General features: G+C 55.4%; 1 protein-coding gene across 1 annotated transcript in view; it reads right to left on the bottom strand.

Moving 5' to 3' along the window:
* Positions 1-21: 21 nt before the first annotated feature.
* Positions 22-13,004, bottom strand: part of MROH2A (maestro heat like repeat family member 2A) — a gene marked incomplete at its 5' end in the record, with an annotated part of 48,787 nt that continues 35,804 nt past the window's right edge. Inside the window, 16 exons of the mRNA XM_079782039.1 lie at positions 22-1,295; positions 1,783-1,848; positions 2,077-2,179; positions 2,885-3,016; positions 4,613-4,768; positions 5,259-5,441; positions 5,541-5,687; positions 6,888-7,002; positions 7,431-7,568; positions 7,904-8,097; positions 8,177-8,336; positions 9,087-9,241; positions 9,643-9,795; positions 10,335-10,453; positions 11,029-11,152; positions 11,921-12,025. Coding sequence (XP_079638165.1) covers positions 1,174-1,295; positions 1,783-1,848; positions 2,077-2,179; positions 2,885-3,016; positions 4,613-4,768; positions 5,259-5,441; positions 5,541-5,687; positions 6,888-7,002; positions 7,431-7,568; positions 7,904-8,097; positions 8,177-8,336; positions 9,087-9,241; positions 9,643-9,795; positions 10,335-10,453; positions 11,029-11,152; positions 11,921-12,025 — 2,172 coding nt within the window. The 3' untranslated portion in view covers positions 22-1,173. The remainder of the gene's footprint in view (positions 1,296-1,782; positions 1,849-2,076; positions 2,180-2,884; positions 3,017-4,612; positions 4,769-5,258; positions 5,442-5,540; positions 5,688-6,887; positions 7,003-7,430; positions 7,569-7,903; positions 8,098-8,176; positions 8,337-9,086; positions 9,242-9,642; positions 9,796-10,334; positions 10,454-11,028; positions 11,153-11,920; positions 12,026-13,004) is intronic.

Raw genomic sequence — 13,004 nt, 5'->3', positions numbered from 1 at the left:
ACTTTTTAAACAGGGGGCCAGTTCACTGTCCCTCAGACCATTGGAGGGCCGGACTATAGTTTAAAAAAAAAAACTATGAACAAATTCCTATGCACACTGCTAAGTCGGCTGCTAAGCAGGACAGGCAGCGGCGGCAAAAACACCCGGCGGGCCGGCTAAATGTCCTCGGTGGGCCGCATATGGCCCGCGAGCCGTAGTTTGAGGACCCCTGCGACTAATCCCATCATCAAGGCCCCATCTCGGGGGCCCTCACACTGAGATTAGGGTGTGAACTTGGGGAGACATGTTCAGTCCAGAGCTCTGCGAATCAGTAAGGAGGCCTAGCAGGGGGCTGCTGACTCTGTGGCTCAGCCAAGGCTGGGGTGGCCCCTGCAGTTCTAGACCTTTCTTCCTTATCAGGAAAACTATCATTCTTTCCCCAAACTGCTGGTGCCATGGCTCACCCCAACCGGTTACCCAGCGGGCCTGTGCTGAGGTCTCTGGCCAGGCCTCGCTGCCACAGAGCCTAGAAATTCAGGGTTTGATGTCCTATTATCTAGCAGAGGAAGGTGAGGCAGAAGGGACTGGGCTTGCATCTCAGCCAACGTACAGCTCTGCCAATAGCGGACCCATGAACTGTACAGATGGTGCCCTCTAATGCAGCAGTCGCCAACCGGTGGTCTGTGAGGTCCGAAAGGTTGGCGACCGCTGGTTTAAGGAAACCTTTGGAGCAGCGGTTGTCAACTGGTAGTCCGAAATGTTGGCAGCCGCTGCTCTAATGTGTGTCACATTTGGCTGGTAGATGTCTCCTTTCCCTTTAAGAGGGGTCCCTGGGGCAGAGCCTGCACAGTAACCCGCTCTCTGCCTGGTACAGCCATGGGCAGTGGACACCATCAGCATGGATGTGACCTAAATGCCAGTGAAGACAAAGGTGGACTCTGATGCTTTGGGCTGCTGTTCTCTACCGTTTCTTGCTAGAAACAATGACCTCTCCCTTTGCCCCACTGTCCTGACTCTGGGATATCGTCACCTTACAGCCAAGAGTCTGCACTCCACGTGGCAATGGAGGTTTATTTCAGTGGAAAGGAAGGGACACTGATTATCTCAGAACAATGCTTTCCTTACAAACTAAATTCAAAGTGATCTGCATGGTTATGGGCGGGGTGGGCAGTTTGCATTTTACATTCGGGCCACCTAGGAGATTCCTTTGGGTGAAGCCAAAAGCCGGTGCTGACTGCAGGTATCCAAGATTTTGAGAGTCTCCAGGGCTGCCCTCTGGACCCCGGGATCTGCGTCCAACTGTAGCTCCTGGAGGGCTGAGACCACAAACGGGAGGGTCAGGACCTGGCAGTTGGGCTGCGCCCCCTGCCCCTGCCCACAGGCCCAGGGCCTGACTGTCATGGCTGCAGACATGGAACGCCTGTGTTTGAAGTCAGGATGCAGCAGGTGGAGCTGTGTCTTCACACACATCTGCCATCTCTCAGGGCTTCCCTTCTCTAACAGACAGAGGGATCCCAGAACCCCAATTGCTGCCTGGATCAGCTGACGGAATCAGGGCAAAAGCATTTTACTAATGTTTGTGAAGGGGGATGGGGCAGAAGCCCAGAACAAATGCGCCCCCTCCTCCTCCCACCACCACCCCACAGAGAGTTGTCTTCCTTGGAAAGCCCTCCACAGGGCCATCCATCTCTTTGTGCCTGGTTACAACCCCCAACTCCCCAAAGCCCACAACTAAGGGTCAGCAGGCTGCTCCCTCGGCACTTCACTAAGCTCCCCACGTACATTTGAGTCTCCACGACTTACAATTCCGTAATGCCACGAAGTCCAGCTTTTTCAGATAATGTTCAGACATCTGCTTCATAATAACCCCTAAGTGATAGCCAGAGAGATGCTCATCACACAGGTATTAGTGAGTGACAGATCTGGTTTTACCTTACCAGGTGTCTGAGGAGTTAGTTGAGGACACCTAACTGAGAATCAGGCAGGTAGGCAGCAAGGTGGGACAGGAGCTCTGGACCTGACACCTGTCCCCATCCCCTCCAGACCCGGGACTGACCCCATGGTCCCTCCTGCATCAGGAGACATCTGCCCGCTCACCTGCCAAGTTGCAGGAAGCGATTCTGATCCTTGACAAGTTACTTTTAATGTAGGTCATTGTTTCTAGCAAGAAACTGTAGAGAACAGCAGGTTTTTTCTGAGTCTGCAAAAAAAAACAAGTGACACACAGAGCTGGGGAGGTTGCGGTCCCGGATGGGAATGCAAAGTGTATCGCCATCTTTCTGGTGCAGGCGGGTCTGCCAAGAGAGGGCGAGTGACTCCAGGGTCACCCAGCAAATTGGAAGCTCGGCAACCTTCATCCCCGTCACATTCTAGTCTGGCCCAGCGACGAGATTATATTCGTCCAAAACCCATGTTGTCCAATACAGTTGCCAATGGCCATGTGTGGTCCTTAAGCACTTGAAAGATGGCTAGCCTGAATTAATAATTTTTGCATTGATTACATGTTGAAATAATAAAGACTTGGAGCTATTGGGTTAAATAAAATCTATGATTAGACTTGTTTTCATCTCTCCCCCCCCCCTTTTTTTTAATCTTTATTATTGAAAGTATTACATATGTCCTCTTTTTTTCCCCCATTGACCCCCTCCAGCCTGCCCCTGCCCCCACCCCAGGCCTTCACCACTCTATTGTCTTTTCCCTTTTCTTAACATGGCTACTAGGAAACTTAAAAATGGGCATGTGGCTTGCATTCATTTCTGCTGGACAGTGCTTGTCTCGACACTTCACCTCTAAGAGGTGAACACAGGGTCTCAAGGTAGACTCTGGCAGTTGAGACCCTAAGCCCCAAGCCACTGAGCAGCCACTGCCAACAGGTGAGGCTCCCCCACCCCCTCAGCCTCCTCACCAGGACGGAGCACAGGGTTGTCTGGAAAGTGGCCATCTCATCAGCCCCCCTGGTGTCTCTTTGCCCTGAGGAGTCCACCAGGCCCTTGCAGCCCCAGAAGTGCACACACTGATACATGGTCTCCACACAGGCCTGGAGGGACACAGAGCGGGATGGCAGGAGGCGCGTCAGGCGGACCGAGGGCTTCACAGGAGCGGTGGGGCTGGTCAGGCTGCGTTTCGTCAATAAAGCCAGAGGGTATCCCTGGAAAAGCCTCAGGAAGCTGAAGGGTGGGCTGGTGGGCCCTGGGAGGGCACCTGGGACCAGAGCCCCACCAGCCTAGGTAATGGCTGTGTGCGCATTTATAAAAAGCCCCTTGGGGGCCAATGCAACCCACTTGCCCCCTGAGCCAGCACCTTCATGCCCTCAGCAGCCCTGCCTGGGACCTGCCTTTTTAGGAGATTGGGTTGGGGGCCTGGCTGGGGTTGGGAGGACGGGGGCAAGCCTTCTCATTCCCCAAGATGCCCTGCACCAGCTCTTCCTGCTTCTGAGGACTGCATCAGTCTGGCCCGCAGGCTCTGGCCTCTGGTGGGTTAGGTCATAGGAGGATGCTGACGGGAGACAGAGGGCAGGAGGAGAGGCCAGCATCCATTGCCCAGGGGTAGCAGTGGCAGCCGCACCGCTGGGGCTAGCCTCTGGCACTTCCCATCCATGCTGGTCCCCTGGCCTGTCCTCTGAGGCTCCTTCATTAAAGCCCCTCGGTCACTTGTCTGCTGTGCCTTCCCTGAAGCACCAGCCACAGGACAGTTGCTGATAAGACGTGAAATAACTGGGAACCCTCGATAGAGGGAGGTGAGGATCAGTGAAGAAAGGAGTCTCTAAGAGGTGATGCTCTGTGCCCTGGGTCACCAGGGTGCCCAAGGCAGAGCCCAGGCAGGGAGGCAGGATGAGGGCAAAGTCCCGAGTCAGGAGGGCACTGCAGAACTCCCCTCATGTCCCTGTGGATGCCACCCGGACCATCCCCACCCCACATGCAAATTGGCAGCCCTCGCAGCAGCAGGATTGAGGGGGCTTATCTTGTGAGCCCAGAATTGGGAACTAAGGTGCTAGTTTTAAAATGAGCTGTTGAGGACCCCTTGTTTCCAGCCAGCTATATCCCCACAACTGTGTCTTTGTCACTTGTTTTTTGCAGAATGGCCCCTGATCTCAGCCACCTCTCCACCACCCCCCCTTCTATAGGAAGACAGAGGACAGGGTCATGGTCCGTGTGTGCGGTGAGAGGTTCCCCACCTGTGTGTCCCCAGCCAGCCAGTGTTAGCCTGAGGCAGCAGTTCAAATAGGGGTCTCTCCCCTTCCCTCCTCCCACCCAAAGCATTACAGGGGCTGGGACTTGGAGGGGGAGGAGAAACAGAGTCACAGAGCCAGGGAGAGCCCCCCCCACCCTCACCTCACAAGCCTGCCCCGCAGGGAGCAGGTGAGGTTTACGGTGAATTTTAAACATGCCTGAACCATAGTACCCCAGAGTGAATCTGGTCGAAGAAAGGGCCATAGGTGGAAGTGAGTGGGGAAGAAGGAAACTCAGCCCCTGCAGAAAGCCGGTTTGTGGGGCGCTTTGAATGTGGTTTCTGGGCTCCCCGGGAGACGGAAGGGGGTGCGCGTGCAGGCAGCTCGGCCAGCAGACCCAGAAAACACTTTCCTCTTGGGGACAGCGGGCCCCGACTTTGGAACGCAGAGCCGAGGCTGCCTTACCTGGGCTGCGTCGGGGCAGGGGTCCTGGCAGTGCAGCATGAGCGGGACCCAGGCTCTCTTCACTTCCCCCTTGAAGAAGTGCTTCTTGGAAGCCCTGACCACCTTGGCCAGCTTGCTGAACAGGAGGAAGGCTTTCAAGCGCAGCAGCTCGCTCTCCTGTGGCCAAGACGGGCAAAGCAGTTCTGAAACTCGGGGAACTAGAAGCCCAACAAAACTGCAGCCATTCTCCACGGACCCTTTTGGGTGCCTTGACCCCTGTGAAGCCTTCTGGATCATTCCATCAGGACGGAGTCTCTCCTCCAGGGCTCCGGGACTGGGCATAACTCAGGTGTTTGAGACCTTCCCTTCCCAGAGGAGGGCTGTGTTGAATCTGCAGGCACACACTGCCTAGCAGAGCCCCCACCCGGCATGTCGCAGGTGCCCCAAGAGCATTTGTGGGCGGCCAGGAATTGGAAGGGAAAGCTCATTTCCTTAATAGCAGGGAGAAGGGTCCCCTGGGCCCCAGAACAAGATTTTTTTTACAGGATCCATGCTCAGCCAATCAATCCATTAGCGCCAAGTGAGACCCGCTGTCCTTTCTGCTCCAGAACACCTGCACAGCCCCCACCCACGGCCTGGGCCCAGCGAGGCTCTCGTCTGGACTCACGTTGTCAAAGAAGGACCTGCACTGCTCAGAGATGGCATCGAAGAAGGACCCTACATCCCCTTCCCGGAGCTCGGCCAGGATCTTGGCCAGGGCCTCCATGCCCTCAGAGGGCACGCTGGTGCTGTGGGCATCCCTCAGGGAGTATAGACACTTCTCCAGGAGCAGCTTGCGGTACTGCCTCACCTGGGGGGCGGGGGGACGGGGGGCAGGGAGCCTTCAGCTCTGATCCTCAGCGCACTGGGTCCTGCCCCTGGGCCCCCGGGTCAAGGTCGGTTGCAGCACCTTCTTGGGGGCGCCCAGGGCCATGTTGCCGAGGGCACGCAGGGACAGCACCTGCAGGACCTCGTCCCTCTGGTCCACGCCCTTCTCTAGCAGCCGCATGGCGGGCTTCAGCAGCCTCTCCTGGTACAGAATTGGGTCTCTCATGAACTAGAAAGGAAAACTTTTTGCAGTTATCCCCAACAGAGGCTAGTTTCTGTCAAGAGACGGGGCGTGTGACTATATGCAGTGCACAGAATGGTCTCCCTGTGAATCGGAGGAGAGTCAGAGCCTGAACCCCTGGAACCCGCTCCTGGCTCCTCCTCCTGCCACTGTGGGGCCCTGGCAGGCCACTCCGCTTCCTCATCTGTAAAAAGATGGTGAGACCAGCTCCTTCCTCGTGAGGTTGCTGTGAGGATTCAGTAAGAAAATGGGTGGGAACGCTGGGGAAGTGTAACCCATATTCACACACTCCTTCGTCATTCATTTCTTCAGTTAATGTGATGGAGCGGCTACCCCATGCAGGAGCTGCGTCCATTGTGTCCCAACAGAACCACGCAAGAAGCATGCATTTCCCTCATCTGGGATTCAGCGCCACCATCAGCCTCGTTCTCAAAATGCCAGGACATCAACCCCGCGGGGACCCCTGTGACGTGTGTGTACACGTGTGCATGTGTGTGTCTATGTGTGCATGCACACACATGAATGTTTTTTAAATAAACCAAAAGAAAACTAAACACCAAATTGGTGACACTAAAATTGAAAATTCACTACCTGGCCCTTTACAGGAAAAGTCTGGGGACCCCTCACTAGGCCGATGTTTGGTTCCTGTGGTATATGGGGCATCGTGCAGCCAATAGAATTTCTCCTCAAAGTTTTCTGGCCAATTCCCTGGATCAACTTTCAGAAACTTCTCTTCCCCACCAGGAAGGGACAACAAGGGCCTCTCAGTAGGGGTGACCCCATAAGTACCCCATGTGCATGAAAGGGTAGCTGAGCCTCAATGGCCATAACCCCTTGCTCCAATCTTCCTGCCTGTCTAAGCCCTCCTGCAAGACCCTCCCCAGCACTTCCATCTCCCCAAGAGCCCAAGGTGGCCTCCTCTGACCACCTGTGTGTTGTGACACTCACCACATCACACATCACTTAGCTGCTACACTCAGGGCAAAGACCACATCTCTGCCCCTTTCCCCACAGTGCCCACCCTGAATTACTGTTGTGATGAAGGAATGAATGAGTGAATGCTCACCTGCCCCCTGGACTAGATGCCCCTCATAGCCTGAGCACCTGCCCCTGAGATGAGCCCCCCAAGAGAGCTGGGGGTTGCCCACCTCTCCTCCCCAGCCCACCACACCCACCCCTGTGCCTCACTTCCACGCAGATCGCCGTGCTGCTGACACGGCAGCTGAGGACCTCCGAGGCCATGCCTCTGAGCACCAGCTCCGCCAGCCTCTGCCTGTAGCCCTCTGCATTCCGAATGCACAGCCTGTGGAGGGGAGCACAGCCCACCGGGCAGGGAGGGCATCTCAGCTCCCCCCGTGCACAGCAGCTCTCGAGCTGGGCACTCATGGGCAGATCTAACATCTCTGGCCTCCCCCTCCTCTCCACTGAAGTACTTGCTTTCCATCGCCATTTTATAAAAAGGACTCGAATGAGGGCTTCTCATGAGTGATCAGGACCTGGACTCCCCCATCCTGGACCTGCTCAGAAGCCCTGTGTGGCTTGGCCAAGCTCCACCGACCTCTGACCTCACATTTCCTGCCCTGGGGCTTGAAGGTTTGGAAGGAAAGATTCCCTTTGCCCTGCATCCCAAAGTGTGGGACACAGGTCAACACAATGCCCCAGAAGCAAGGCATTCCGCCATCACTTTGCAAGTCCTGCCGCCGCCTGCCACATGGGAGCCTGGGTGCCCACCTGGCCAGCAGGCCTGCTCCTTGCAGGAAAGTGGCGCCACTCTCCAGGAGGGCCCACACGCCCTGCTCTTCCAGCATGTGGACCAGCCGCTCACTGTCGAGTCTCTTGAACAAAAGCTGCATGCATTTGATTGTGATCCTGGAAGAAGGTGGGACCGTGTCATGGCGTGGCAGCCCCGCCGAGAACACCCAGAGCACCTCAGCGGGGCAAGCACTGCACCCAGGTCTGTGAAGCAGGGTCCCCACCCCTGCTGGGCCTAGCTCAAGGGGCTACGACTGGGTCTGCAGACTGAAAGCCACACTGTGCTGGACCCATGGGAGGGAGTGGAGTAAGATCAGGTTCCAGAAACCTCTCCCCACAGGAGGGGATGTTGAGGGCCTCTTGGTGGAGGTGACTTCTAAGAGGCAGCCCAAGGTCACATGTACCCCCAAGCCCACTGCCCTGCACCCCAAGCTGCCTTCCCTCGAGAGCACCTCTGCAGGTTGATCTCCTCGGGCAGGGTCCCCGTGTGGATGAGTCTCCATGTCTTCAGGACGGGCGACACTGCCTCCGGGCCCTGGCTGCTGCCCAGCTGCATCAGGAGGGTGTAGATGAGGTCCGGGAGGAGGTCCGGGAGTTTGTCGTCCTTGTCCATCTTCTCGATGAGAAGGTGGATGGTGCAGAGGGTCTGCAGAGAGAAGGGCAGGAGGCATCGGGGCTCCGACTCAGAGCCCCCGAGGAGCCCGGGGCCTGCCCCTGCAACTCACCATCAGAGGGTCTACCGCAGCCAGGCGCCAGATGTCGGCCTTGGAGGTGGCGGTGGCCCTGGGGGTGAACCGGGACTGCAGCCGGCCCATCAGCCCGTGGAGCATCAACCGGGCAAAGGGTACATTCTCCGCCACAGCCAGCCACACCTCCACCAGGTGGCTAGCCAACGACAGGGGACAAGGACTGTGGGTTACCTGCCATGTGCCCTGGCAGATAAGAGCCTCTTTGGACCCCAGCGGCCCCCTGAGTAGTGGATGGACTTTGGAGGCTGCATCTCAGGGAGCTGGCGTGAGCCCAGGTCCCGGATTCCGCACTCAGCCTCCTTTCTGTGCCCGGCTCATGGTACCCCTGAGAAGCCACACTCCATGGCTAGGTGACCACCAGGCCTACTGCTTGATGACCTATGGATGACATCCAGTAATAGCCTCCAAGTGCCCGACTTGAGTCAGGCTGGTCCTAGGCGGCTGACCAGTATCCTCACCCCCCGTCCACCCAGCACATCTTTGAGGAAGAGGCTTCATCTCCATATTCCACAGGAGAGGCTACAATCTGAAGCAGCTTTCCTGACCCCCCAAGTCCACGCCTGTGGCCCTACTGAGAAGGGAAGGGACCCCTGCACAGTGACTTGAAGGACCTGGTTACATAGGTCCAGGGAGGTAAGGTCCTAGGGGGTTCTGAAGGGCCAAAGAGACAAGTCCAACAAGATCAAATTGAACAAGGAGAGGTGAAAACTGCCTGCTGGAATTCACAAAGGTGTGTCCATGGTTCCCCAAAGGCTGTACCTCCGACGGGAGATTCAGGGAGAGGGTCAGACAACGCATCTCTCAAGATCCCAGTCCTCCGGTAAGTACGGCATGGTCTGGGCTGCACAGAAGCCCCTGGCCCCCACCCAGGGCACCCACCACCTACCTCTGCATGGGCAGGGGCTGCCTCAGGAGCGACGTGAGGACCGTCTCCTGGTGGTAGTGGGCCAGCAGGAGAATGCCCTCGATGAGGTTGCGCCGCACCTCCTGGTGTTCCACCACGGGCAGGTGGACCAAGATGGCACCCAGGATCTCAGCCACCTGGGGAGGGGCCGGGCATCACCAGGGCAGCCTGGCCCGCAGGGGTCTCTTGCCCTCACACCCCTCCTCCAAAGACTCTCACCCAACTGGACAGTGGGTAAGTTAAACCTCCAGCACACCTCCAATAAATCCTTTGGTCTTTTCCCGGATTTTATTAGTGTTTGGTGTGAGAGGCAGTGCGCTCTGAGAGAGAGTTGTGGGCCCAAGTCCACTGTCCACTTACTGACCTGTCTACCTTCAACACCTTTCTTTCTCATTCTAGAACTCTATTTCCTCCTCCTCTTGACAGCAAGGGGTTGTGGGGGTGGGCGTTGTCAGCCAGGGCAGCTGGGCCCCAGCCGGTCCTGCAGCCTGGGAGCACTGGACCGTCCCAGCCCCAGGTGACCCAGCCACAGTTCTACCTTATCCTCCAGCTCCTTGACCCGTATCTGGAGGAAGGTGTCTATCCAGGTGACAGAGGCCTTGTCATGCTGGAGGTCCATGGCCCCGATGTTCTCACAGAGCTTCTGGATGAGCGAGACCACTTCATCACAGTTAAACTGCATGCAAATCACCTAGGACCAGAGAAGGCCATTCTTGGAGTCTGATAGCTGAGTCCCAGGCCCAGTTCCCTGCCCCACCTGTCACCACTGATGCACCCTCCTCTTCTGCTTGACATTATGACCCCAGCCCCGACCCCCATTCTCTCTCAGCACCATTGCCATGACCTCCTCCTCACCTCCCTACCCAGCCTGTCTCTGTCCTAATCATGGGCTTGCTCAGGACATCACTCTATTCCAAGCCTCCTAGGGTTCAACAGGGCTTTCCAAAGCCTCCAGGATGCACCTCCCACTCCCCATCACCTGGCCCAGCCCTGCCTGAACCCTGCACAGGAAGCTTCACCCCAAGCCTTCCCTGACCTGTCTTTGCAGCCTTTTTTTAGAGTGTGCCCTGAGCTCTGAAGCCCTCCGATCTGGCCTGCCACTACACAAGCTGTGACTCCCAGAAGAGGATGGGAACTGTGTGGCCAGGCTGAGCAAGATCCTGCCCCCAGAGTTGATCTAGGCACTGGGAGAGCAGCCCAGCAGCCCACACAAGCTTCCTGGATCATCACCTTGGCGATTCTGGAGGACGCACTGAAAATCTTCTCCACCTCCAAGCTCTGGAGGTCCTCCTTGCATCTCGCAAGCTCCAACTCTTTGCACACGTCCCATGAAGAGCAGGTCTGGCTTGCTGTTGGGAGTAGTTTCAGACACCGTCAGCCACAGAAGGCCCAGTCACAGGCTATGTCACAGCGGCCGCTTGTCCTGACTCTCAGGGCACCTAGACACAGCATCTAGACACCCTGTCCCGCATGCCTTTGCTCTCATTGTTCCCCACACCATCTCTACACAAGCTCAGGCAGTCCCTGTTGTGATGCATGCCCCACCAGCTGCCACACCAAAGGTGACCTCTCCCCTTCTGAAGGTCACCACACTGCATTCTCCCCTCAGCTCATCTCTGGCCAGTTTTGCTGGCTCCTTGGTATCTGTGAGCTGGCCTTGTGCCAGTGGGGCCCTCAGTATCCAACACATGCCCGTAGTGAGTTATGCTGAACCAATGAGCCTCTCCTTCCAGAAGCTTCCATGGCCTCTCCGTGAGCTCTGCACCCTCTGCTGTGTCTGCTGGTCAACCTTATTTGTCTATATAGAGAGGTTGTAACACTCCCCCACCCCACGCCCCCAGGACAGCCCCATAGCTGACAGCCCTGGTGTCAGCCCTCCTCCCAGCCTGGAGAGGCTGGTTGTGATGTCCAACCCTCCACATACCGTGCAGATCCAGCAGGCTGGACAGGACGTCCGCTGAGGCCAAGCGAGTTCTTTTGTTGGAGTCACAGGTGCAAGGGGCGATGAGTCCAATCAGTGTGCCAAACTGCCCCAGCTTCAGGGGGATCTGAGGGGCAGGAGACCTTAAGGCTCACACTCTGTCCCCTCACACATACCTGGTGCTGCCCAGGGGCAGGGTAATGGTCAGCCAGAGATGGCGAACTCTACTCTGAAAACACCACCCCTGTCTGCGAAGGGGGAAGATGCCACTGTCCATCTGCTGCCCACATTCCTGCCTCCTGAGCCCCACAGCTGGGCTCCTAGAGGCCAAGCAGCAGGATCTGAGGAGCCTGGCCCAGCTCAGGCCCAGGCTCTATGTCCAGGCACCTATCTCATTCCTATAACTAAGCCCTCAGTTCATTTTGGGCTTCCCCACTTACTAGCTGTGTGACCGGGGCAGGGTATCTACCCTCAGGCCCCTAGGTTCTGAAGAGAGATCTCCTCAAGCTGTGTCAGACGGGTAACGAACGAAAACACCTCATTGCTTTTCTAGGTGTTTGTGGTACTTGTCAAGCTTTGTATTATTTGTAATGTTTAGTAACTTATTTTCTCATTTTAAGTAAATATGCACTTTTCTAACCAACGTGGTATTCATAATTGTGTATCCTTTTTCTCAGAGAGGGTTCTCACCTTGGTGTGAGCTCCAGGACCCACAAAACCTAGACACCTGCAAGCCGCAGCACATTCTCTCCCTCACTCCCACCCAGAGTGCCAGGATGGCCCCTCCAGGGGTCTCATTGCCATTCCCAAGTGAGGCGGCCTCTTCCCACAGGACTCTTTGAGAGGGAGGAGGGAAGAACCAGGCGGAGGGGGGGGCTGGTGCTCCTGTACTCACGCAGACGCCGATGCTCTGGATGTAGCTCTGCATGAGACAAAGATGCAGGTTCATAGCCTTCTCCCGCTCCCATTCTTTCTCGGACAAGATCCACTTTTCCAGGAGCTATAGATGGAGCCCATAACACAGAAGAGGGTGTTAAAATCCCAGGGCCAGCCCTTTCCTGGCCAACTATTGCCTCCCTCGTCCCTCCTACTCAGAATCTGCTTTTCAATGCTTCTAGATGGTTCCTTCCCAGGCCCCACTATTAGGGTGATGAGGTTGTAGGAAGAGAGAGCGCCCCCCACCCCCCAGCATCCTCACAGAGATGGCTCTTGACTAATTAGTGTGTTGGGCCTTGCTCCAAATGTTTGCCCGCCAGTGAAAGGGCCAGGAGCACAGCCCGCCCTGCATTCCAGGACCTAAGCATTCATGCATCTACTAACAGAGCTTAATAGTTCTGGAAGCAAAAATGGATAGAACTGAGAGGAGAAATAAATAAACCAGAGTGTTAGAGGTTTTAGTACCTCTTTCTCAGTAACTGATAGAACAAGAAGACAGAAAATCAGGAAGGATACAGGAAACTTCAACAACACTAGCAACCAACTTGGCCTAATTCATATTTAGAAACACTCTGACCAACACAGCAGGATAGTTTTCAAGTGCACACAAGGCATTCCCTGAAGGTAGACCATATCTGGACAACAAAATAACTTTCAGTCGATGTGAAAGGATTCAAATCATACAAAGTATGTCATCAGACTACAATAGAGTTAAAGTAGGAATCAAAAACAGAATGACCTCTGAAAAATTCTCAAATATTTGAAAATTTCTAGATAATCCATTGGTCAAAGAAAAGATGAAAAGAGAAATTAAAATGTATATTGAACTGAAATAAAGTTAGAACACGACATATCAATGTTTGTGGGATACAGCAACCAATAACAAAGTCAGTGGGCCCACACAATCAGATTTTAAGACTTAACATTACAGTAATCAAGACAGGATGCACTAATGAAAAGATAGACAAATACATGATTGGAGCAGAATAAGTGTTCAGAATTAGAGCCACACATACATGGATTGATTTTTGACAAAAGGTGCA

Source organism: Cnephaeus nilssonii, assembly GCF_951640355.1.
Source record: "Cnephaeus nilssonii genome assembly, chromosome: 10".
Taxonomy (NCBI): domain Eukaryota; kingdom Metazoa; phylum Chordata; class Mammalia; order Chiroptera; family Vespertilionidae; genus Cnephaeus; species Cnephaeus nilssonii.
The sequence above is the reverse complement of the archived record's forward strand: the minus strand, read 5'-3'. Positions and strand labels throughout refer to the sequence as shown.